Below are 27,359 nucleotides of genomic sequence, written 5' to 3'. Positions count from 1 at the left end.
TTAATTTCAATAATATACTTTATTCAACCTAATACATCCAAAATATTATCACTTCAATATGTGACCATCGTGGGTAGGAAAAATGGTGGAATAAGACATCATTACCCTAGGTACATGTATGATTGAATGAATGGTGTGACCCCATTTCGTGAACAACCAGAGAAGTGAAAAATTGTGCTCCATTTGTGTAAAATGAATCGAAGAGCATTCCACTGTCATGTATAACTGATTAGAATAAATTTTTAAAAATAAAAAAATTTTTAAAAGAATTCATCAGTGAACCAAAACAAAAAACAAAAAAAAATATGTGACCATCATCAAAAATTATTCATAAGATATTTCATGTTCTTTTTTGTACTGAATCTTCAAAACGTGATATGTATTTCATATGTACAGCAAATCTTAGTTCACCTAGTCACAATTCCAACAGCCATAGGTGGTGGATAGCTACTGAACCAAATAGCATAGGTCTACAGCAATTTCTCATCCTCAGCACTGTTGATATTTTGAACCTAATAATTCTTTTTTGTGGACTGTCCTGTACATCATAGGGTTTCTAGCTGCATCCCTGACCTCTACGCAATAGAGATGAGTAGCTCCATCCCCTCAGTTGTTGCAAATGAAAAGGTCTCCACACATTGCCACAGCTGTCCCTGGATGAGAGACAAAACTGTCCCTTGTTGAAAACAAAAGGACTAGAAAAACTAGGGGGCAAAAATGTTGAAAATGAATCTTAGGATCATCTGAGAGAGAATTTTCATTTAGAAGCTAATATTACTATAGTCACTGAACCATGACAATAATTTATAATAATGGAAAAATCTATCGAGTTCCCATGTTCTAAATTCACAAAAAGGGAAATGAGGAACTGATAGGAGGAGGAGTAGCAGAAAAGGAGGGAGATGGGAAGAAAAAGAAGGGAGAAAAAAAGGAGGAGACGGCTTTTTATATATCTTTATGCTTACTTTGGGCACCTATTCACAGAAAAAAAATATTGACTCAGCATTAAGCCCACCTTGGTGGCTGGAATCAACATGTAGGCATTTCAAAAAAAAAAAAACTGAGAATCTTGAGTTTGAAAATAAGCCAATGTTGGGGTGCCTAAATGCATCACAAAGTGCTTATGAGTTCAGGTTGTTGAGGGGCAACTATTGTTGTGCAATCCTACAATTGTCTAAGATTCCTTCAAAGAAGAGTATTTAACATCAGAAATGATGAGCAAAGGAGCCTAAACTCTATATGAGCTAATCTCTTCCAAAATCTCTCTTATCAACCAGGACCTCAAGAATTGGAAGTCCCAAGTAACTGTGATGTTTTCAAAATATTTCATTTTTTATGTGTCTTTTAAAAAGGCAGAAAAACCAAAGTTACAGCATAGATTTATTCAAGGAAAGAGAAGAAAGAGGCGGTAAAGAAAGAAAAAGAGGGGGGGAGGGAAGAAAGGGGTAGAAGAGAGGAATTAAATCAAGAGCACATTCTGGAATTCTTAACATTCATTATAATCCTATTCACCTGGATTTATGTGGATCTGTACAATATTAAAAATGTTGACCCATATGCACTGGGAAATCCTGTATTATCAGAAAATAGTCTATTATTTTCATTCTACTTCACAGTTTTTTTTAAGTTTATTAACAGCAAGAGCTAAAAACTTTAAGGTTCCTGTTTATAAAGGATTTCCTCTAATTGGCTGAGCTCATTGGAAGATACTGATGACCTAGCTGTTGGGCGTCTATAATAAGTACCCTGGGTACAGCAGACAACAACCTACTTATTTCCAAGTATCTTCCCATGGACATTTGGGGCTACTGGTACAGGAGGAATCTTTCCAGTGGCTCCGGCAGATGTAGCTTGTGGATGGCTTGATGACATGCTCTACCCAAACATTTCCGGACACACAGGCGGCAGAGCTGGGAAAGAGTAGGTGGGCCTGAGAAAGGGAATAAAAATGGTGTGAATCTCATGGTAGCAGGGAATCCTTATTTGGCCCTCTAGAAGAGATGCTTTTCTTTAAGTTGATCTTCCAATTGTATTACCAACATCAAAGAATGAGGCTATCCAGAGGCAATTAGGAAAGAAGTGAGGGGGTATAAAGAGAATGCACCTCATTTATGTGCCCTGTGCTATTGAACAGTGATATACTGAACAAGGAGAAAATGCAAATGACTATAGCATGCAAGACCCCAAGACAGAGCTGCAGAGCAGGTGTCAACAGGAATTTTGACCTGTGTGGCCACAGAGGCAGTATTAAGAGATGGGCCAGGGGCCAAATATGTAGCCCTTAATGTCTTCCTGGACCTCCTGACACTAGTTGGCCATGAGGTGGTATTGGCTGGGTCCTATCTCACACCCAGAGGGACCCTCCATTCTTGCAAAGATTTCAGCTCAATAAGGATGTGCAGAAAGAACTTAAAGCACTTAGACCCCATAATTCCCTGAACCTCACTTTCATGGGGTCTCAGAGTGCTCATGTCCATGACTTTCAGTAGCTTTGAATCCTTAAGGAAAATAAGTTGATGAGAGTTCAAAATATAGATGAATAGGATGAATGAGTTCTGGGTTGCAATACTAGTTCTACAGTGTTGAGAGCCACAGCTGAAGGGGCCCCAGCAAACTTCCAGCTGCCAGCAAACTTCCAGCTGCCAGTTGATGATTGGCTCACAGCGGCCCCAGCAAACTTCTAGCTGCCAACTGATTGGCTCTTTTGCTGATGATGTCATCAGTGGTACAATTTTTCCAAAAGGAGCCGTCAATTGGCTTGGTATATCTTCCTCCCTTCTGCTTGTCATGGTCGTTCAGCTAAAATTTGGGGGCCAACAGAGGTGAGGCAAAGAACCTCACCCCCCCCCCACTGGTACAAAGACCTATCCACAGGTGTGGCTGTATACTGGACCTGTAGTCAGTGACGGGTAAGATCCAATTGCAATGGTACCAACCTAAGACAGGAGGCTGACGCCTTGAGGTCAGCTCATCCAACGATGGGTAAGGACCATATGTAGTATTGGACAACCTAAGGCAGGCACGGTCCCTAAGCCACATGCTTGTTGTTTAAATAGAGAGGGGGAGATGTTGAGAGCCACAGCCGAAGGGGCCCCAGCAAACTTCCAGCTGCCAGCAAACTTCCAGCTGCCAGCAAATTTCCAGCTGCCAGTTGATGATTGGCTCACAGCAGCCCCAGCAAACTTCTAGCTGCCAACTGACTGGCTCCTCTGCGGTGATGCTCATTGGGCTGTTTATTTTTCCAAAAGGAGCCATCACTGAACTGCTTGCAGAACTTGCCTGGACTATGAATCACTTGTATGCATTGTGAACTCACCTGTATGCATTGTGAACTATCTGTTGGTGCAGCGACTTGTGGTAGTGTTGGGGTATTTCCCCGCCCTTTCAGACCACGGAGCTGCTCATTGGGGGACTTTTTTTGGCTCTGCCCATGCGACCCAGCCAATCAGCCTCAAGAGCAGGAGGAGTGGGGGAGGTGGAGAGGCTTGTGGGAAGCCAGTGGTGGCAGTTGGGCTCTGAAGGTTTTTCCTGAGGAGCTGTGTGGTTTGGTGTGTGTGTTCTAAAAATAAAGTTCGTTTCTTTTGACAAGTGGCTCCTGAATTGTGCCCAGCCAGACTGCGGCACTACAGGGGCATTCATATTATCCCATTATTTCCTAACCTATCAGTAAAGATCTCTTCAAGTATATCTAACTACTGACCTATACAAACTTTCCTTTTTCAAGAAAATCCTACTGTAACAGCATCTTATACCTCATGATAAATGGTGGACTGAAGGGCTGAGAGTATAGCTTAATAGTGAAGTGCTTGCCTAGCATATGTGAGGTCTTGGGTTCAACCTCCAGTACCACAAAGGGAAAAAAAGGTAGACTGCATATGCAAATATCCAGGTAACACTTAGAATGACATTGACAAGGAACATCCATGGATAGAGAGGTACCTGGAAGATGAATATCTTCAGTTAAAATCTCAGGAATCAAAAATATCTCTACCTGTCACCCCTTACATCTAGGGTCAAACTTTTAGAAATAAAAAAAATAACTAAGCTCCTCTGAAAAACAGTAACATGGACAAATTGTCCTGTTTGCCTGGAGAAGTTCAGACACAAGTGAACTTGGCATAGCTGATGTTCCTCCTTTAGAGCAGGTGCCTATATTTATAAAGATAGCACACAGAGGAACTTGCTTATAAGAATGTAAATCCTTGACCTGGAAACATTTTTGATGGAAGAAAACCAGAAATGTGACAACTGCTATAAACTATATACTCAACCAATCATTGCAAAGTACCTGGTAAGGAATATCATAATTATTCTGTTGAAGATTCAAGTAAAACAACAATCACTAATGACATAGACCACTGGAAATAATCTAGACCAATAGTGATCAAAGTGTGGTCCTTACACCAGCAGCAGCAGAATCAACTGGAAAGTTATTAGATATGCAGAGTTTAATCCTCGACCTCCAGAATCAGAATCTGCTTTTTAAATGAGATCCCCAGGTCATCATCTATATGTGCATGAAAGTTTAAGAGGCACTGGTGTAGAGAGACTTCCTAAAATGATTTAACAAAGCATTCTACTTGGAAGATATTAGACATGGGAGTGAGTTCACAAAATGGAACCAGCAAGTGAAATGAGACCCACACACACCAGAAATTGTTCTAGAAGCTTTAGGATTGGGGCCTTACAGCATTAAGAGGGGGTCAGACAGCTGGGGTCAGACAGCTGGGTTAGAATCCTAGTCCTACTTCTTAGTAGCTATATCACTCTCTGCAAGCCAATCTCTCCATGCTTTAATTTTCCCATTTGTAGCTGGCACAGCACCAGCTACTATAAGGTTTTCACTGCTTTTAAGTTTAAAGAATTCAGTGAGATTAATCTATGCTTCAAATTCATCTCAGTGCTGGCACAATTTATCTTTAATATTCTCCCCAGCATACAAATGATCAATGAAGGCTCACAAAATGTCTTCTTACTATACAGACATAATAGGGCTCTCTTTTGAATTTGAGACACCAAGCATTTTAGAAGGTTACTATTCCTTCCCTGGCACTGATAGTTGCTCTTAACGTTCATGATGGAAATAGGAGTGAGGAGATGAGGAACATAGAACCACATACTCCTCAATCTGGAGAAAAGGCAAACAATCTCACCATTTAGTTAGGCTTCTGAAATACACCTTCTGTCCCTTCTACTGCCCCAAACTTAAGTATGGTCACATGTCACCTATCAATGGGATAAGTTCTGAGAAATGAATCATTAAGCACTTTCAACATTGTGCAAACATCATAGAATGTACTTATACAAACCAAAATGGCTATGATGTCACTATGTGATATAACCTCATGAGACAATGGGTTGTATATGCTGATCATCATTGAAGGTTGTTATGAGGAATGTGGCTGTATTTCTAATTTGCCTATGGATTGTCTCCCAATATTACAAAGTGGACTTTCGGTTTGCTTAATCATGTGCATATGATAGGATATCCCTGGATATTCATCCTTTTCAGGATGCCAACAAGGTTATCTGATTATTTTCTTTTTATGGAAAATAAAAAGCAATGATCTGATTGCATGTCTATGTTATTTTGTTATTAAGTGAATGAACACAGCATATAAAATCCCAGAAGACATGGTAGTGATGCCGGAACTTGATGCCTTCTGCAATATCATCCCCAATTGGGAAGAGAAAAAGGAAAAGAAAATATTGCAGGGATGTGGAAGGAAGGAGAGATAGCAAGTGGGCTTAAGGAAAAGAAGTGGACACCCAGCCCTTCCTTACCTTCTCGGAGTAGGAGTGCCTGCTCTACACTACTTTTGGGAATTGCCAGATCAAGAGCACTTTTTCCCTGTGCATTTCTGAGCTTCAGATTAGCCCCATAGTCGGTCAGCAGGTGGATGATCTCTACGCTGGACTGCCTTGCTGCAGCATGGAGAGGGGTGTCCAGCCATTGGCCATGGTCAACACTGGCTCCTTAACAAAGGAAATGGCCACAATTCAACATTAGGTGTGAATGTAAAACACAATCAGCCTAAACTGTAGTCACTGTATATGAAGTCATCTCAAATGCCACGACATATTTGACAAATCCTTGAAAATATGTAACTTCAGCCTAGAACCTCCACAATGCCCACTAAGACCATTCAAAATAGTGGGATAAAAAAGTGAATCTGGATAATTTTAATCATTTTAAATAGTTTACTTGCTTTCCCACACAAAATGTGGGAAATAGTTAATAACTAGTACATAGTTATTTTATATTTTGACCAAGTATAAAGCTGAATTTCCTTATTTTTATGTTGTATTTAGTTCTCTTATTTATTTATTTCATATTTATTTTATATTATTTAGGGCTCAAAAAATTTTCTGAACTCCATAGAGAATAGTAAATGCTATGAATAAAAAATGACCAAACAACGTCTTGGAGATAAAAATTCTCAACTAAAGGTTCTGACTAAATCTCTGCCTTTATGTCAAAGGCTAAGCACATTGAATCTTTAACCAAATGATACTTTCAAGATATTTTACTTTTCCCTAAAATCTCAGTTTCTGTATATGTCTTTTAGATTTAAAAATGACTAAATGACTTTTCAGGATAGAGGTAAAATAGTCTGTAGCAAATATCTGTTGTTTTTACTGTACAGCATCTTCCTGGTAACCACAGCTAGATTTCCCTCTAGGTTACCACCCTCTTGTGATTTCCAGTTTACGTGTTTCTAGAGAAGCCTAATAACTACAGATTAAACTAAAATCTAGGCCTAAACCAATTAGCGTATTGTATTCCTTTGGCCACCTTTATTGGTTCAGAGATAAGTATGTGAATCAAAAAGAGCCAATACTGGGCTGGGGATATAACTTAGTTGGTAGAGTGCTTGCCTTGCATACACAAGACCCTGGGTTCAATTCCCAGCATCACAAAAAAAAAAAAAAAAAAAAAAAACAAAGAAGGAAAAATAAAAGAGCCAATACCCCTTCTTGCTGTGTATGGATGAGAAAGGCAACAAACCCAGATGTTGCAGTAGCCATCTTGAGACCGCCAGGAAGAGCCATACCAGGTAATTGAAGCCAATATCAAAGGGAGCAGAACTGATAAATATAGACACCCATTTCTCTGGAGAAGTTCTGTTTCTAGCATTCAAGCATCAAATGCTATCAGAATTTTTTTTTCTATCCTAATAAGAACTTCATCTTTGAAGCCATTGAAAACCCCCACAAATTTAGCAGGTTCTTTTCATAAAAAGATTTCTGGTAATTACCTAATTCTAGAAGCTTCTTCACACAGTCTACCCTCTGGTAGGTGCAGGCTACATACAGGGGAGTTCCAAGCTGAGGCACCTCTTGGTCAATGTTAACATTATTTGCCAGCAGAATCTCCATGCACTCCCTGTGACCTGGTGGAACATAAGATAATCCCATTCATATTAGGAACACATTGAATATTCACAGAATTATAGATTCACTATCTGGAATGAGCTTTAGAAATAATCAAGGTCTCTTTTCATAGTAGAAAAATGTTTTTGTTTGGTTTTGGAAATCATAAATATAACCTCCCCAAACAAAAACGACTAAGAAGAACAGCATGCCCATGCTTCTTTTTTTTAAAGGATATTTAAAATTTAAAACATTATAATGATGCATAGTATTTGGGTTCATTTTGACAGAATCATACATGCAAGAAATTTTATTTCAATCCCCATTTCCCCTCCCCCCTTTCCTCCCCTTATTCTTCCCCCTATTTTTCCTCTTCTACTCTACTAAACTTCCTTTCTTCTACACATACATAGAGGTGAAATTTCCTTGGTAACTTTATATATAAATATATAACATGATTTTGTTAAATTCACTCCACTTATCTTCCCCTTTCCCATCCTTCCTCCCTCTTGTTTTCCTTCTTCTACTCCATTGGTCTTCCCTGTATCTTTATGATATCTGATCCCCTCCCTGACCACCTTCTTTCCTTTGTTCTGCTCTAGCTTCCACAGATGAGAGAAAATATTTGACCCTTGCTTTTCTGAGTCTGACTTATTCCACTTAACATGACGTTCTCCATTTCTATCCATGTGCCAGCAAATGTCATAGTTTTGTTCTTTATGGCTGAGCAAAACTCCATTGAATATATATACCACATTTTCTTGATCCATTCATCTATTGACAGGGATCTGGGTTGATTCCATAATTTGTCTATTGTGAATTGTACTGCTGTACACATTGAGATGGTTGTATCACTATAGTATGCTGATTTTAGTTCTTTTGGCATGGAATAGTTGATACCCATGCTTCTTCCATTCAAACTCCTCTGTGTAATTCCTGAGAAAACTCCAACCAAACTAAGGCTCTGAGGAACACAGTTGAAATCACTTTCTAGAATGAAGACACCATTTTAAAATGGAGGCTACAAGACCCAGAGGGGTAAATGAAGACACCCTGCTATTACCCTGAAGACAGTGGTGAGACTGGGGGTGTGGCCTGCAAGCTTACTTAGGTTAGCCTAGAAGATACCTATGAGAACGAATAAAAAGTCTCATGTATAGAATATATTTAAATATACTTTGAAATTCAGTGACTAGCAAGATTATGAAAGTAAGCATTCTCCTTGGAGAGTTTGTCCAATGAAGAGACAGACATGATTAATTTGCAGTATCTGAATGATCTGCTCAGGAGGGAATATTTCTGAGGTACTGATGGAAGCTTATAAAAATTCAGTTCTCCTTGAAGATTTAAATGTTTCCTTAAACAATCTTATCATCACTAATTTAACCAACCTTTTCTTTATAGATAACATTATTTTCATCCTATACCTGCACGATTTATCACAAATTCTGAATTAATCATAAGTATGCATTACAATGTACCAATCAGGATTTGTGTATTCAAAGTATTTGGTCACATAAATAAATCTTAAACCTGGACTATAGTATCAATATATCAAGATACTGACTCAGACTATGACCCAGCTTGCTCATAGATGTTTAAACCTAAACAGTTTCTGGAAAAAAAAAATCTAATCAGTGCCTAAAACTGCCTAACAAATACAAGGCATTTTTTTAATAATTCTTGCCTTTTTTGGCAGAACAGAAAAATTAGCCTAGTTGGAGATAAATTTAAATAGTCTCAGGAAGTTTTAAAAAATGAACAAACAAAACTTAATGACTAAAATTCATATAACAATATCTAAAACAATGAATTTGCTAAGCATTCTTCCATTCTGTGCATATTGTTCCTTAACGAGCTTTTATGAAATAGAAAAAATATGTAGAGATATAAACTTGTAGGCACACAGATACAAAACACTCCATACATAATCAGGCAAGCACTGCAGAATTACTTAAGAAATTTGAGCTGGGCACAGTGGCACACGCCTGTAATCCCAGGACTCGGGAAACTGAAGCAGGAGGATTACAAGTTCAAGGCCAGTCTTAGCAACTTAGTGAGACCCTCAGCAACTCAGTGAGAACCTGTCTCAAAAAAACAAAAAACAAAAATAAAAAGATCTAGGGTATAGCTTAGTGATAAAGCACCCCTGGTTCAATCTGAAGTACAAAAAAAAAAAAAAAAGAAAAAGAAAGAAGAAAAGAAATTTGAATTATTCCCAATATTTATCTATTTTTAAACATTTGAATGTACATGCAAGTAACCTTTTTTACTTCAAATCATTATTAAAATTTTTAAAAGACTTTCATTTTCAAAATAATTCATTATTCTGCAATTTAAAGGATGCTTGGGAAATGGCTCACATTATTAATTAATAAATAATATTTACTAAGAGTGTTTTATACATAAAAGACATAGATATATTGAGATTTGGGTCTTTTGTATCATTTAAAGTGATCCACTGGGGAAAAAATACCAAATGACATGTTTATTAACCTGGGGGCAAATCTTTCACTTTTGCCTTTTGAAGTAAAGACTTTCATCTTCAAGTACACCAGCAAAGACCTATTCTAGATTGTTCTAACTTCTCCATTGTATTTCTGATTTTAATATAAGAGAAGTATCTGTATTGCTAGACATCGCCAAAATGTTGCATTTTGGGTATGACCTTTGACAAACGACCGTATCTTTTTAATGGCATCTTTTATTGTTCATGACTAGTCTATGCATATAGTTTGAAAATTCCTTAAAATTACTCTTTTTTTCTCATTTCAAAAGTAATGGACAATATAGGAGTCTAGAGTCAACTTCAAAATTTCCAATGCCCTGATTTTTCAAGTTGAAATGCTTTTCTTTTCTTTTTTTTTTTTTTTTTTCGTGACTATGGCCTTGAAGTCATCAGCTCATCTGAAGTGTATTTCTTAAGGACAGATACATTTACTAATCCATTAGAGATAGTATCATCCTTGGCTTTCAAGTACTTTCATAATTTATTTTATGTTAGTGGTTGATATTTTATGGGTTTTGGAAGATGAGCTGTTCTTTTCTACTAAAGGGCAGAGGCATAAGCTCAGTATAAATCATGAAGTTACAACTTCTGTCTTGGCTGCACTAGCTGCTCCCAAAACACCAGCAAAGAGGCCCAGGAAGTGGGACATCTGAAACACAACGACATTCCAATGTATTGAGAAGAGCCTTTTCATGCCACAGTGGCATTTCTGAAAGATTTAGACAAATTGAAGTTACTGCTGTAGGATTTCTAAGCCACACACATTCTGTTGGTGAAAAGATGTGGGTGACTCTCATATGGCCAACAGTAGACTATTGATTTATTCAGAGTGAGCACACCACTGTTTTGTGTGCATTGTGGTGGCTCGTTTACCTCTCTTCACTGCCTCATGGATAGGTGAAGCCAGGTGCATCTCAGGCTGGGCCTTGGCTCCGAACTCCAACAGCACATTGACGCACGCAGCACTGCCACTGCAGCACGCATTGAAGAGGGGCGTAGCTCCATGAACTGTCACTCCATTGACCTAACAGTGGGCAAGCAGAGACCCAGAGGATTTGGTAGTTTGTTCTCACTCTCTCTAAGTATGTATTCCTGTGTATGTGCCTAGGGAAACTCCCCAAGCTAATGAATGAGTGAGGGAACTCCCTTTACATGAAACTACATAAGGTTATAGGACGGTCCATTAAATTACTATATGTTAAACAAAATATTGCCTGGCACTGAATGAACATTTGCAACAACTATTATTCCCATTTCCAATTAATATGGAGCTCATCTCCCTTTTCAATTGTGAACAAACCTGGCAGAAACCCAAAGAAATAGAGAAACCAACTAGCTTAACCCATTAAGTTCCAAGTTCTCAATTCTGTGAATATGTCAATGAAATTGATATAAGTACATTAAAATAGGAGGAAATCATAACCTAGAACTTATGTATCATTTATATATAATCATAAATATGATACATATATATTTCAAATGCTCTGATCATTTACCTATGATTTTTTTCTTAAGATAATAGATCTTTGAAAAAACAATAATTATTTCAAAGTTATAATAAGTGGTATATTTGTTGCTCAATTTAAGTATTTATATCTGGGATAATGGGACAAAATGGGTGAAGATTCCAAATCCTGTGCTTACAGAAAAAAACTCCTTCACAACTTCCAACAGTTTTACCATCCTTCTTGTCACATATTTTCTCTCTGTTCTATTATAATCTACAGAAATTGCACGTGCCAGCTTTGACTCCTGAGAGATAATGACCAAGCTAAAGGCACATAGACAATAGCCTTCAATTATCTCTAATCATCCTTGTTAACTTCTAGTGATATGGGAAACACATGAGAACCTGCAGGACTGGGAAGTATCATTGAGTATCAACAATAGATAGAAAAGAACACCATGGGACCCAGGTATTCAGGGAGGGAGGCTCTGATATGATTCAAATGTCATATCACAATGGTAGTTTGACGTCAAACTGCTTGACCTCAATAAGTAAAGATAGATGCTTGGAATAATCAGGATTCTAAATTATCTTATTTAGAAACAAAAATGACTTGTCTCCAGGGCTCTGGTATAACCCCATTAAAATGGCACAAACAGACAAAGATGGAGAAAATTGCATAAGAATCATATGCTAGGGATTTCTTACTAAAAAAAAATCATGAAACTGGTTTGATTTGTTTTTTAATAAGCACCATCCTTATCCTCTGTCAGGAAACTCTTTGATTTCCTGTAAGTTTCTCTCCTGGTTCATATCAGCAAACATTTACTGAGTATCTACTAGGGGCCAATATTTTATAAACAAAGATAAGTAAGACAATTGCCTCTCTTTAAGTAGGTTGAGTTCTATTAGGGAAGACAAACATAAAAGGAGACAATTTAGATACAAACAAGTGTTTTAGATCTCTATGGGAGTGGAACAAAGAAGAACATAGACTTGAGAAATACAAGGGAAAATAGAAATATTTTGTGATTAAATAAATAAGAAAATGGCAGGAACAAGATGACTCCCAGGCATGGGAGACCAGAAGAATGTTTCGCCTAGTATCTGAAACTGGGAGCCCAAGATGAGGAGCAGATTCCAGCAGGAAGAACATGATATACACAGTTTCAGATGTGCTGAGTTTGAGGAATCCGAGCAGCAGCAGATTGTGGTGAACTTTCTACTGCTTGACCAAACTTTCACCCATTCTGATTTAATGTCAAGTGGTATAATACGGCATTTATTGGCTTTTACCTTATAAAATTGCCAAAGACAAGAGACCATTGTCTTATCCTTTGCTTTGTCCTCCACAAGATCTCTTCTCTGACCAGAGATAAGTGTTCAACATTTCCCACCAGTGATCTGCTTGTAAGTCCAGTCATTTAGCTTGAAATGAAATCACCCTCCCAGAGCCTTGTTCTCATCATTACCCATGAGTTAAGTGACAACTTAGAGAAGCACTACCTAATGGAAATGCAGCACCATGATGACACTGGAAAAATCAATTTGTGCCCAGAAGACTTTTATATTCAGTTCTAAATGTAGAAACCTAACTTCCATATGCAATCTGAAAAAAAAATCATCATTAAATACTTAAAGATCTTACAACTTTGGCTGGGTATATAGCTCAGTTGGTAGAGTGCTTGCCTCACATGCACAAGGCCCTGGGTTCAATCCCTAGCACCACAAAAAAGGAAAAAGATATTACAACTCATAAAACAAAGAACATGAGACTAGATTAAACAATGAAATTAGCAATAAAGCATTTTCTGGATGTCATTGAGATTTGCAGAAGTTTTGATTTTTATAAGCCTATTCTGAGAGCTGTATTATACATAGCACCTCTGCTATTAATTGAAGAAATTAAGATATAAGTTAAAATAAGATAAACCTTAATTTGTTTTAATGTATTATTTATTAAAAACTCAATTTTATAATTTTGCTCAATAAAAATAGTGGCTGGGGTAGAATACTGAATTAAGAGTGTTTTATTATTCTGTTAAAATTTGTTCTTTATCGTGTTTGATAACAAAGAATTTTTTTTAAAGTCAGCATCACAGGCTAGGGAAGTAGCTCAGTGATAGAACAGCTGCCTAGCATGCATGAGGCCCAGGGTTCTATCCCCAGCACCGCAAAAAACAAGTCAACATCATAATTTTGAAAAATTCCTGTGAATTGCTGCATTTGGATATTCGCACATGGTTAGGCTGAGAAAACGGAGTAATATGAATGATGAGATATGAACATGCGTGGGATAAGACCTGTCTCCACCCAGTCCCTCTCAGCAGCCTGGAAGATGCTGTCTCTTTAGGTGTTAGAAGATGTACCTACGAAGACAGATCCATATGGGCAGGGGTGGTACTCACATGTGCACCATTTTCCAATAAGGCTTTAGCACAAGCCACATGTCCTCCAAGGCATGCCTCATGGAGAGAAGAGACCCGATTAATTGTCACAAGGTTCACATTGACACCCTATAATTTGAAGAGAAGATAATTAAATGTTCCATTAGTCATAGCAGTGAAAGCAATGTTGTTTAACAGGTTCTTGAAGTTTTCAGTCTTTGGTTGTAATATCAGCACTGCATAGAGAGGAGTCAAGACCATGACCAGGTGAGTCTCAGCACAGCATGGGAGCTTCAATTTCATTTATTCAATAAATGTTTATGCAGTATTCTGGATCAGGGTCTTCAAAATTTATGCTACTGGTCTGTCTCCTCCAGAGCCTACTGGGCAGGCAGAAATGAAACCTAAAAGACTGAGATTGGAAGCACCACATTTCACTTGGGAGCACAGAGTTTCCTTGAGTCTGGCTTGGGAAATAAGAAAAAATACTTCACAAATAAGGTAGTATTTAACTAAGGCTTGAAGCGTAAAAACTTTAAAACTGGGAAGACAGGGTATGCCATTAAGAGGGAACAGAATACACAAATGCAGGAAGTATGGCAGGGCCACAGTTGGACAGTTGGTTATTTCTGGATCAGAAAGAGCATACAGAAAGCGGAAGTAGAAGATGGGGAGAGATGCAGGAAGCCAGTGAACTGAAGCAATATCATGAAAGGCCTTGATTTGCAAACGGAGTGCAGATCTTCTAGGGAATGAAGCATCTATAAGTTTGTTAGGCTTTGAACAATCTAGAGCTAATAGATTAGCTGTTTTAGGAAAAGCATAGTGGAAGCAGCAACATGGATGGCTGATGGCAGAGGCAGAGATGTGAGGCAGAAGCAAGGAGAGCCACAGAGACATTGCTATAGGGTAAGATGAGTAGGTGATGGAACACAGAGGAGGTTGGGAGCTAAAACTGGGTCTGAAACAGAAGAATGACTCTGGGCTTAAAAGTAGAAAGTTCTGTAAGACTGCTTCTAAGAATCACTTGCTGTGTGGCAGAAGTACTGCTTTGGCCATAACCCCACTACATGGAGAAGACTCTGAAGTCCCAGTGTCTAGGGCCAGAGGGATTCTCCTAACCCTTATCTATCTCCTTACCTATGTATGATTGTCACCACCATTTCCTAGCCCATCCCCCCTTCTCATACTGCCGTGTACTACCTTGCTTATCCTAGAGTCCAAGTGATAGGTGACAAAGTCAGCCTAGCTGCTGGACAACTCTGCCTTCACACCCTGATTTTAACAACTTGGCTGTTCCCATTTCCTCTATGACTGACATTTTCTATCTGCAAAAGGAATTAGGTCCCTGATCTGTCCTTCCTGCCAATTCCTGATTTTGAGTCCATGCTTTGTAATGGCCTATTGAAAGCTTCCAAAGCCTTGTGTTACAATCCCGGAATGGCAAACTCCAATCTAGTACTCACTGCATCCTGCCACATCTCTGTAGTGTCAGGTGCAACCTGCTGTGGCCAGGTTTTTATTGCCTGTCCTTTTATCATATGGGCTTTCTATGTCTCCTGAATTCTGTCCATTTTCATGTCCTGAATATGTCATTACTCTAGAGCTGTGCTACATATTTCAAATTCAATATCTAATAAATTAATCTTTTCCTTTTCATTTCTCCATGTATGATTTGTTTTTAAATTTTTTAAAAATATTTATTTTTTTAGGTGTAGATGGACACAACACAATGCCTTTATTTTTATGTGGTGCTGAGGACCGAACCCGGGTCCCACCCGTGCTAGGCGAGCGCTCTACTGCTGAGCCCAAATCCCAGCCCCTGTTTTTAAATTTTTTATTGTCACATTGTAATTATACAGAATAGTGGAATTCATTTTGATTTCTTTTTAAGAAATTAAGATTTTTTTTTTTAATATTTATTCTTTAGTTCTCTGCGGACACAACATCTTTGTTTGTATGTGGTGCTGAGGATCGAACCCGGGCCGCACGCATGCCAGGCGAGCGCGCTACCGCTTGAGCCACATCCCCAGCCCAGAAATTAAGATTTTAAAACAGTCTAGTCCATGAGGTGGCAGCATTGTGCTAGGGAAAAATAATTGCTGCAATACAAAATCTCAGAATCCCTGGAATTGGAGAAATGTAATGGACAGGCCTGAAAGATATCTAAAGTGAATCATCTTAATTGTGTGTGATAAAATGAAGAAGCAGGAAGTTCAAATTATATGTAAGACTTGACGCAGGAGGCAGAAAGTTCAAATTATAGGTAAGACTTGGTGACAGCCAGTGTAATAACCCCAGAACCTTGGCTTAATATTTTACTCACATTTACTCGGAGTGGTTTAATGTTTTACTCACATTTACCACATTATCTAAATGTGGAATAAAGTTTTAAAAAGTAGAATATATTTTTTTACAGTGTGAAAGGTAAAGAAGTAGGGATGTAGCCAGAAAAAGTTAAAATTTTTATGAAATGCCCCTATACATTTAACCACACTGTTGAAGCTAACATGCTTAGGAGTTAGGGTTCAAAATAATAAGTGTTAAATGCAATATGGGATCTTGGGTTGGATTCTGTAACAGGAAAAGGACAACAGGGGAAAGGCTCATGAAATCCCAATAGTCTGCAGCTTGGTTAATGGTTATTGTACCAATGCTAATTTCTTATTCCTGACAAATGTACTAAGGCTATATATAAGATGTCAACATCAGGGCAAGCTGGGTGAAGGATGCCTGGTAATTCTCTGTATTGCCTTTGCAACTCTTCTTGAAAATTATTCCAAACTGAAGTTTATTAAAATACTAGTAAAAGTATAAAGGTGGGGGTCTGAAAGGGAGGTGGATATGAGACTTTTTTCACTATTATTGAACTATGTGAATATATTACATATATAACAAAATAATCAAATCAGATGAAATTAAAAGTGCTTAAAAAATAAGCAAGTCACAAATTCAAGTACAATGCTCATCATTACTGACAATGCTGTTTTCCTTGTGCCTCTGCTTACTTTGTTATGGGATAACAGAACTCAGAAAGGAGGAAGCAAAAATGGGGAGGGGGGAGCATGCACACACACTCACATACATACACACACACAAAGAGCAGTTCCCCTGGCTGTTTAAATTCAAAATAGTCACAAATATTTACTAGGCTGCTACTCATTGTTCAACATGCTTGGGATGTAGTCATAAGTCTTCACTAAAGAGTAAGATTTATCCATTTTTTCAACCTATTTTAATGCTTGCTCTTGAAAGCATATCACTGGGGCAAGCAGCCTCCTCAGATGGTGCCCAGTGATTCCTAATTCCTAATATTGAGTCACTTGTATAATGCCTTCCCTTTGAGTGTGGGATGAACTTATTGAGTCGTATCTAATGAGTAGAATATGGCAGAAGAGATGGGATTTCACTTTGGAAATTAGGTTATAAAAAAAACTGCATGACCAATGTAATTCTGCAACCTGTACACTCAGAAAAATGAGAAATTATATCCCATCTGATTGAAATGTATGATATGTCAAGATCATTGTACTGTCATGTGTAACTAATATATATATATATATATATATATATATATATATATATATATATATATATATGATTTTAAAATCCTAAAAAAAAAAAAACAAAACTGCAACTTCCTTCTTGGGTGCTGTCTCTGAGGAAAGTCAACTGCCACCCCATGGCACAAGCCTTCGGAGAGACCCATGTGGCAAGGAATTGAAGTTTGCCAACAACTACATGAGTGAGTTTGAAAGCAGATTGTGCCCCCAGTTAAACCATGAGATGTCTACAGCCTTGGATGACATCTTGTGGCCTGGAAACTTCTTCCCAGCCCACAGAAACTGTAAATATCTGTTTGTTGTTTCTAGTGACTATGTTTTGAGGTAATTTGTTACAGCAATAGCTGACAAGTGAGACTTCAGGACTGCTGTCTCTAATGTACACTAGGAGACAATGAGGTGAGTTAGTTCAACATAAATTTGAAGGTATCTTTCATTGATCGTCATAGAGAAACTTCCTATGAGGTAAAGAAAGGCCCAGAAGGGAAAGGAGGTACCCGGGCCAAAAATGAGGAAAAGAAGAAACAAGAGGAACAAACGGTGGGACCTAAATAAATGAGGCAAATAAGACCTCTGCTACAGTCAAAGCTAAGAAAGAATGATGCTCGATATGGCACAGCATAAAGGATCATGTTTTCATACTTACTTGTGCAATTAACGTTTTAAGGGCCAGTAAGCGCCCCTGAGCCGCAGCTTCATGAAGTGGGGATCGATCAGCCCAGCAATCTGAAACACAAATCAAGCTCAGAGTCAAAGTCTAGATACTTCTTTCTTCAGCTTTTTCATGCTGGGAGGAAAGCAGGTATCATCAAGCTTTCTTGTCAGCTGCTTTCAGAATGACAAGCTACTGAGGGCACCAAGTCTGTTTTTGTCTGGTATGTGCTGGGGGGGTACAGTTGATCTCTCCCAGTTTAAATGAGCACCTGAGAAGGAATCCTTTATTAAAAGTGCCAAAGGACAATCCTTTGTTCAGGAAGAAAACCTACTCTGCTTTGCAAAATTTGGACATTTTTCAAATTATGATTATGTTCTTCATATATACAATAGGATGGAATATGATTTGGATTTAACAAAAAGGGCCTCTCTTAACAAAAAGGGTCTCTTTCTAGGTAATCTCGATGATGGTAAGAACTCAGGTTTTCTCTGCAAACTTGGCAAAAACAAAATCCCACCAAAAAATGGAAGTGTGTGAATTTGAAATAACAAGACCTCAAGGAAAGGGTAAATTTCTCTGATGGGTGAGAACCAAAGTTATACACATTTCAGTAAGCCTCCCCCCACCATACACACATTGAAACCCAATGTACCGTCTCTCTTTGGATTACAAAAAAAAAAAAAAAAAAAAAAATGGGGAAAGCCATACTTTTTTAGCATTGTACATTGAGAAACCCTAAACCCAACGTTCCTTGGAGAAATGGTTGATCCCAGGCCTGGGCTAGGAAAAAAAATATAGGCTGCACCTCAATCAGCTTGTCAGAAAGGAAGGAAGTGCTCAAAAAATGATGGGAAATGTTAAAAAGACACAGAAACTAACTTGGAGGGGCCTCCACCGGCTGAATATGGGACAATTTGAACATCAAAATAAACAATGACAATGAGAGATTATATACTATGAAATAAAATAGGAAACTATAAGTTCTCATTGATAAAAGTAATATATACAGTCAGAGAAGAGAAAGTGCTTGCTTAGAATACTGATTTTTAAATGTGGAAGAAATGATAGAAGCAGCCTCAAATTATTTCCCTATACAAAAAATACTAATTATATAGGGAATGGGGTAATTATACAGTGGAACAAAAGCATAGACTACCTTACCCAGGTGATCAAAGCTGACATAAGCAGTGATAGAACAAATTGGCACTGTGTGTCATTTAATGGAATGCAGTGAACCACATCATGTGTCATCAGAGGGAACACAGTGTGAATCATAGACCATTGCTTCCGTGATATTCCTGCCCAAAATGACTCTGGTCATGAGGACACTGTGCACTAACCCAAACTGAGGGGGCATTCAACAAAATAATTGGCCTATAACCAGTTCAATGAGGGACTGAGGAACTGTTCTAGATTGAAGAAGGCTGACAAGACACTACATCTAAAAGCAACACTTAACCTTGAATGAGATCCTTTTATTATAAAGGATATTATTGGAACAGGTGGGTAAATCTGAATAGAGTCTCTGTGCAAAGACAAGTGAAAATTCTTTGTACTGCTCTTGTAATTTTTCTGTAAGTTAAAATTAATTCCAAAATAAAAAGTAAAAAAAAAAAAGATAAAGATGAGTAGATAGATAGATGAAATCATTTGTGAGCTCATACTTCTGATATGAATGTATAATGCTTTTATAATAAAGAAAAACAGATAAAAATTTGTAACATGAACACAATTGTGATTGTGTCATCTTCACATGTTCCTGAGCTTGTTAAGAGTTGATAAGTGGACAACCATAAAGAAGAATGAAATCATGGCATTTGCTGGTAAATGGATGGAACTGGAGACTATTATGCTAAGTGAACTAAGCCAATCCCAAAAAAACCAAACACATAATAAGGGAGGTTAGGGAGGGGAAGAATAGAAGCTCATTGAATTGGACAAAGGAGAAGAAAGGGTAGGGACAGGGGAATGGGAATAGTGAGGAAAGCACTCTACCAACTGAGCTATATCTTCAGCGGGAATGGGAATAGTAAAGACAGTGAAATGAATTGGTTGTAACTTTCCTGTTTGTTATGAACATACAACCAATGAAACTCCACATCATGTTCAGTCACAAGAATGGGAGATTATACCCATGCATGTATAATATGTCAAAATACACTCTACAGTCATGTATATCTAAAAAGGACAAATTTTAAAAAGTTGATGAGTGGAATATTTTTAAATCTCTTTTGACATTTATTTTCATAAGCTGAAGATAATGAGATAATGGGTGCATATAACCCTGAATTAGTCTGCCTTGGTTTTCCTCTAATGCATCTCCATGTCATTCAATATTAATTGTACTTCACACATTGCCCCTCTTCTAATTGCTCTTGGAGGTGAGCATGGGCACTGGATGAGGAGGACAGTCTTTGCCCACAGTTGGAAACTCAGCACCTGACTAATACAAGAGGCAAACCCCAAAATTCAGAGTTTTTTAAATTCTGTTGTTCTAATATTTGCTTAGTCAATCATAGTCACTTGAAGGTATACCACAGGTTGAGTACCTCTAATCTGAATATTGAAATCCAAAATGCTCCAAAATCCAAAACTTTGAGTCCTGACATGATGCCATAAATGAAAAATTGCACATAATGAAAGTGCTTAACACTCAAAATAAACTACTGGATGAAGTCACCTTTAGGCTATGTGTATCAAATGTATATAAAACACAAATGAATTTGGGGTTTACACTGGTGTTCCATACCCAAGATATTATGGATATAGACATAGATGCAAATATACCTAAAATCTGGAAAAAAAATAAAATCCAAAGCACTCTGGTTGTAAGCATTTCTGGTAAGGGATACTAACCTGTATAAGTATTCTATTCAAACATAAAAATAAGATTGAAGTAGCAACTTGCCATTAAAAGAGTTAATTTCAGATATATCAACATGAAACAGCTTTATAATTTCTAAAATTTTTCTTCATGCAGGCTGTGATGATCGTCCTATTTCACATTCTCATCATATTTCAGATTTTCCTGTAACTTTCTGTGACTCATTAGTCCCATAAGACCCGATCCATATACGAAGATGGAGAAACCTCAGAAGCCTAATGTTGAGTGAAAGAAACAAGACACAAAAGAGCATGTGCTGAGTAAGTCTGTTTGAGTGAGGGAGAGGAGGACAAACTCACCTTGGGTGTTAGGAGCCAAAAGCAACCCAAGGAGGGGTGAAGTCTGACAGGAATTGGGCATGGTTGGAGCCATGCTGACAAAACACAGTCTCACTGGTTCCTGACTGTGTTCACTTTGTGAAAATTCATCCCACTGTTTGCTAAGGATTTGTGCAATTCTCTATATTTACATCATATTTCCATAAAAAGGATTTTAAAATGGCTCTGCCACCATTTAAAATGTTATTGCTGATGCCTTCCACAGCTCCTACCTTCTTCCCACTCCCAGGGCAGGATATGGCTTTCTCTGGTCTACTGAACAGCTAGCTGGTCTACTGAAGGACAGTGTGTTCTTCATATGCCTCCTACTTCCTCCTTCTAAGTGCCAACTTCTCTGGTGCTTTGGGGGTGGGGAGAAGCAAAAAGGACACGGACAATGCCTTCCCAGTTAACTAAAAGTGGAAGCCAGTCCTGCTCTCTGAGCCTCAACTACAGAGTCCACTTTGGGTCTGTGGCTTGCCTTAACACTTGGGCTCACTCCTAAGCATAAGCATCTTTCTTTCCTGTTGTTTGACCACCTCTCATAGTGTTTCTCATAAAGGCAGCATCTTCTGATGTCCCCCAACTTTAACACTGTACTGCTGAAGTCTCAGTGGCAAGCCTGTGGCCACATCTTTCAGTGCACCAAGAAAGAGGGAAGCGGGGTTGTCCTGAGAATCTCCCTCACCACACTTCTGCTTTCCAACGCTTCCCTCCTGGTTGAGTAGCATAGTAGGGTACATGAGCAAGTCATATGCTCAAGAAGCCTTCCAACGGGAGAGTGAAATACAAGATCCCTTCCTCTTAAGCACCCTTATCTAAATTTCTATTTCTCCTAGAGCACCAGCAGCTTCCTCAAGAGGAGGGGAGAGCCTTATTTTATGAGTAAGAATACTCCAAATTACACATTCGTCACTTTGCTCCACATGAAAAGAGGTCTCATGGTTAGTGTCAGAAGTAGCACTGAGGACTGGGGCTGTAGCTCAGTGGTAGAGCGCTCACCCAGCACGTGCAAAACCCTGGGTTTGTTCCTCAGCACCACATAAAAATAAATAAAGTAAAGGTATTGTGTCCAATTACAACTAAAAAATAAATATTTTTTTAAAAAAGAAGTAGCACTGAAAGCCAAGTTTTTGGAGACTTCAGAAAATACCTTATTCTGTTTTTAAGAACTATGGATCTCTAAATTCTGACTATTCTCGTGGTAAATTTACCAGTCTTGAAATGCTTTGACATCTACCTTCTCTCTATAAACAATGTGAAATAAACCAATTGTATCACCCTAAAAGTAGTAATCATTTTTGTCCCCAACTGGAAACAATCATTCTCAAGAAATTCACCTTTCCAGTACCATGGTGAAAGTGTCCTGTTTTTCTATTTTTTTGTTGCCAAGATAGTCTCTCGATCTTATCTTTCTTGTTTTATGAATTGGAGTTAATTGTGAGAAATTAAGGATAAAAGTCATTTGGAAGGTTAGGAATTTTTCCATTCCTTTCAGGAAATATGCAACTAAACTCTCCAAGTAAATGAATGCTTAAGTAGTACTCAGTCATTCTCTTCTAAGGCAAACTATTTTTAGTTATTTGGCAGACTGCCTGGATCATAGGGCTGCAAACATTATGAAATAGTTTACAGATATGTTTGCTTGCTACTGATGAGGTGTACAGAAAATGTTCAAGTACTTTTTTATTTCCTCCTTTGAATTTTTCTCAGAATGTCATTTATATCTCTTGTTCTCAAATTCTTTGAATAACAATCTCGTTCGTAACTACTTTTAAAACCATATATTACAATAATGAAATTGGTTCAGAAGTAATACAGTTGTTTAAGTTCCAAGTATTCAAGTTAAAAACCGATTCTTTTTTATATTTTATTTTACAATTTTTACCCTGGCTAATTTTAACAAGGATTTGAAATTACTGGCTTGTTATTCCAAAAGACCACGTAACTGATTGTAATCCCAAGGGTACGTGTAACAATCTTTATTCTCTTTATTCAAGTTCTGAAATCATATGAAACAACATCTCTTATGGCATTTATCAAAGAGAAGAAAATCATAAGGAAATTCAATTCTGAATCAAAATAAAGGCAAGAGCCTAGGAGAATTAATGATATTGTAAGGAAAACAAAGCTAATTGAGAAAATAAAATTTGAGATATCTAAAATATAATAAAAGGAGTTAAAATAAATATTTTCTATGGTCAGAAGATTAAACTTAACCAATGAGCTGTGTTAGACACAATGAACTCTGTGAAAAAGAAGGCTACTTTGAACTCACTAGGAGCAGGAGATTGAGTGACAGGTGGGGAGACAGAACCTCTGCCAGGAACTAGTTGTCCTGACTTGGAAGAAGTCAGCAAGCATCTGAGATAATGTAACCACACAGAGGATAGTAAGGTCAAGGCTCGGTGAAACAACCAACAAGAACCAAAGAAGAGTAGAAGGCTAGGTAGGGGTTTGGGCAAAACTGGAACAAATGTAAGAAAATCCTATTGGAAAGGAAAGGACAGGAAAAAAGAGGTTATTGAGTCAGGCAGATGGATAGTTGTCAAGTCAAGGTCAGTCCCTTGAATTTAGAACAAGGACAAGTGATTTTGAGCATAACACTTGGAAATAGAAACTAATCCTTTTTATTTAGCTTAAACTAGCTTCACTGTTTGTTTTAAAGGGTACTATAGTTCTACTTCCTCTTATCTGCATCTGTAAAATCCCTCAAATTCTGAAAATCAAGCTTTCCTCCAAATTCAATGCAAAACTCCTTTGCCAGGAAAACATGGCTGGGTGAGACTCAGTTTAAGCGATTAATTATTTCTATTTGTATTTTCACTTAGTGCAATTATTTATGTTTGCACACATTGTTATTTTTGAACATCCAAAAGCTCCTGGATTCTGAAAAAAATCACAGGGTACTATAGTTTAGTAAAGGCTGAAAAATCACACGTCTCTCTGGAGACAGGTAGTACATGTAGAACTATCTGTGGTCCACACGGGGGATCCATTCAGTGATCTACCTGTGTTGTACACATAAGCTAAGGGCCAAAGACAACGTTTCAAACTTATATACACAAATGTATTATATTTGACAAAATGCACAAAGATGCTTGAAAGATCAAAAGTAGTAACAGCCAACTCGACTTTGATGAGTTATACACAAATACTTTCAACCACAAAGATGTATCAAATAATTATTCTAGAAAATTAATTTCTAAAAGATTTTACAGCTAAGAATGATATTTAATAAGGGATGTTAGGTGTAGCTACCAAAGAAAAGATTTAACTCTGACCTTGTTTTTTTTCTTAATATTTTTTAGTTGTCGATGGATACAATATCTTTATTTATTTATTTTTATGTGGTGCTGAGGATCAAACCCAGTGCTTCACACATGCGAGGTGAGCACTTTATCACTGAGCTACAACTCTAGCCCCCTGCTCTTGTTTTTGACATTGCTGACAATAGTTTACAAAAATACAAAACAGGGGCTGGGGTTGTAGTTCAGTGGTACAGCGCTTGCCTCGCATGCATGAGGCCCTGGGTTTGATCCCCAGCACCACATTAAAAAAAATAAACAAAAATAAAAATATTGTGTCTGTCTACAACTAAAAAAAAATTTTTTTTAAGAATACAAAGCAGAATCAGGAAATTTAACTTTGAGCTGAGACTTCTGTAAGTCAGCTAACTTAATGATTAAATGTCATATATTTCCACAGAATATATTTTCCAACCAATGAAGAGTTTAAAGATGACTTCTGGATTGAGTTTAACACTGCCACAAAATTTTGTTCTTGATTTTTAATATACCTGCTCACAATGTCAAAAGAAAAGGCAATTTTAGAATTATGTAAAAATATGGTCCTGGTATCTCACTACCACATTATTATAGAAAAACTTATTTGCCAAATCCAGATATGTTATGATATATATGTGGGTGGGGTATGTGAGGAGACAGACAGACAAACACACACACACACACACACACACACACACGAAGAAAATTAAACTGAGAAGTTAACATGCACTATTCACACTTCTGCCTCGTTAACAATAATTGAAAATATGTTTTTAACCTTATAATATTGTTACTTGCAACTTAAATGAATATTATCCCAGAAGTTTGAACAGGTAAAGCTATTTGAGCCATAGAGTCATCAAATCTATTTCAGAGATTTGAATTCTGACTCCAGGCCAATTGAAATAATGTTTACATGGGTTTTGAACTGCTATAAAACCCTTTAAGAGAAGTTGCTCCTCGTTAAGGGCCATAAAGATAGGAATAATGCATAGGAGCAATTGGAGAAAACATTTTTATACCCTGTGGCAATATTGACTTTGTTGGACTTTACCTTCATTTAAACTCTGAGAACATCAAAATTATTACTGAAAATTTGAGATAGTCCCTGCCCAAATTTACAGGTTAAATTAGAAATTAGCTTTCCAGATCATGCTTAACTTGAAACTAAAGATAAGCATTAATTTTTTTCACCAAAATAACGTACCTCCCTGAAATGTGTGACAAATGTAATCCCCAAAAGAAATCTCTTTCCACAGTCCAGGGCTTCTGACACTTTCTGAAACTTCAAAATTCTTCTCATTTTCCCCAGTTAGTTGAAGCATTCTGATGCTTCGTCTTTGGAGGTCCTATTTCTTTGGATAAGACTGCTGATGTCTAGTGTTTTCCAAGTTGTCTAGTGTATTGGAATCACATAAGTCTATTTTGAAAGAGAATCCTGGGTGCAAATTGAAATGGATACTAGATAAAGAATGATGTAATCCTGGAACCCCTGCAAACACTAAAAATACAGAGGGAGACTCTGAACTCTTGTTTATGAATAAATACTCCTCTATTAAGTGGCAATCCCAGTAGTGACAGAGACACTTGATTCATTTACTTTTGTAGCATCTCACTACGATTGTTTCTTAAAAGAAATGTAGTCTAATCTCTACAAAGCATGAGACTTTAAGACGTTTTATCCAACTCTTAGTACTCCACATTATAACAACCTTTCCTTGTGGTGCTCTGCATGGTGCCACTCATAAATGGATTTTGTGAAGAGTTTTCTGACAGTGACAAGTGGTTAATCAATTCCATTTGCAAATGATCAGCACAAAAATATATATAGCATGCCACCTTTGCTGCTTTAAATCAAATTGCTCATTTTATTTCCTGAGGCAATTTAGTCTTGCCTGAATGTTATTTATTTTAAAGGTTGATTAAAAATGGTAAAGAAATAGAGCTGGGATGTGGCTTAGTGGTAGAGCATTTGCCTGGCATACATGAGGCCCTGGGTTTGATTCCCAGCACTGCAAACAAACAAAAGTTATTAAAGAAAATAATGCTATCTGAGCAATTCTTTTGTCCAGTAGAAATGAGGTTTCTCAAAATTACTCATAAAAGTCACTATCCTGTTTTCTTCTTAAATGATAATTGCTAATTGCTCTACTAACTTGCAAAAATTAAGCTGAAAATTCTTCACATATTGGTGCAGCCAACACCATTTGCTAATTTAAATGACAGGTAATTTTTTAAACTACCCACTCAAAACTGAAGTACAAAGAAAATCTGCCTTCTAGAATACTATTCACATGAATTATCTAGGAGGGTACTTTTTAAGTATTGGGAATAAATTCATGTATTTTTTTTACCTGAAATTCCACCATAGATCTCTTCTGCTATCCTAGCCGCTTCTTTTCTATTTCCTTTGACGATATAGAAATGGGTTAGGAGAGCCAAAAAAACTTTAATTAAAAGTTTGAAGAAAAAAAAGGTAGCAAACATTGTAATAAAAATGTTTTTAAAGCCATAGAAAACAGGTCCATCTTCCATTTTGGCTTATGCTCTGTATAGGTTCCCAGGACTGCAAAATTTCACTGAGTTATAATTGGTATCATATGACATCTATTTTAAACCTTCTAGCACTCTGTGCTCCTGTTACCGAGAACTCAGTTTGTAGGTTCTAATCTAACTCTGATTTGGCAACTGCAGATACGGACATCCATGGCAACGTTAAATAAAGAAATTTCCTTCCAACCAGAAACTCCTAAGAGTTCTAAATTATTATTCAGTACCATCTAACAAGTGGGATTCAGTCCAAAACATTTTTTACTCTTAAATTCCTACTTTTGCTATATTATGTTGGAAAGCAGGGTTGGAAAGATAAAAGACACTTGTCTGACCCCATAGGGACAAAGCAAGTTATTTGATGTTCATACAAAGAAGTGCAAATA

The 27,359-nt window shown here is 37.4% G+C and overlaps 1 protein-coding gene across 2 annotated transcripts; it reads right to left on the bottom strand.

Moving 5' to 3' along the window:
* On the bottom strand, positions 1 to 26,998 carry Asb11 (ankyrin repeat and SOCS box containing 11). 2 transcript variants are annotated; one of them, XM_046424270.2, is made up of 7 exons: positions 26,778 to 26,998; positions 17,927 to 18,006; positions 13,739 to 13,846; positions 10,757 to 10,907; positions 7,260 to 7,394; positions 5,785 to 5,976; positions 1 to 1,930 (listed from the first exon to the last, which is right to left on the bottom strand). In XM_046424270.2, exons 1-7 carry the CDS (start codon positions 26,956 to 26,958, stop codon positions 1,806 to 1,808), a joined length of 972 nt encoding a protein of 323 aa, XP_046280226.1. In that variant the 5' UTR covers positions 26,959 to 26,998; the 3' UTR covers positions 1 to 1,805. The 2 variants fall into 2 exon arrangements, with proteins under 2 accessions (XP_046280226.1, XP_046280227.1); XM_046424271.2 differs by lacking the exon at positions 26,778 to 26,998 and adding an exon at positions 25,631 to 26,067.
* Positions 26,999 to 27,359: the final 361 nt, after the last annotated feature.

This window comes from Marmota monax, unplaced genomic scaffold (assembly GCF_021218885.2).
Source record: "Marmota monax isolate L192 unplaced genomic scaffold, Marmota_monax_Labrador192_F-V1.1 WCK01_AAM20220418_F8-fsc00089, whole genome shotgun sequence".
NCBI classification, from domain to species: Eukaryota; Metazoa; Chordata; class Mammalia; order Rodentia; family Sciuridae; genus Marmota; species Marmota monax.
Note: the sequence above shows the minus strand (reverse complement) of the source record. Positions and strands in the feature narration are given on the sequence as shown.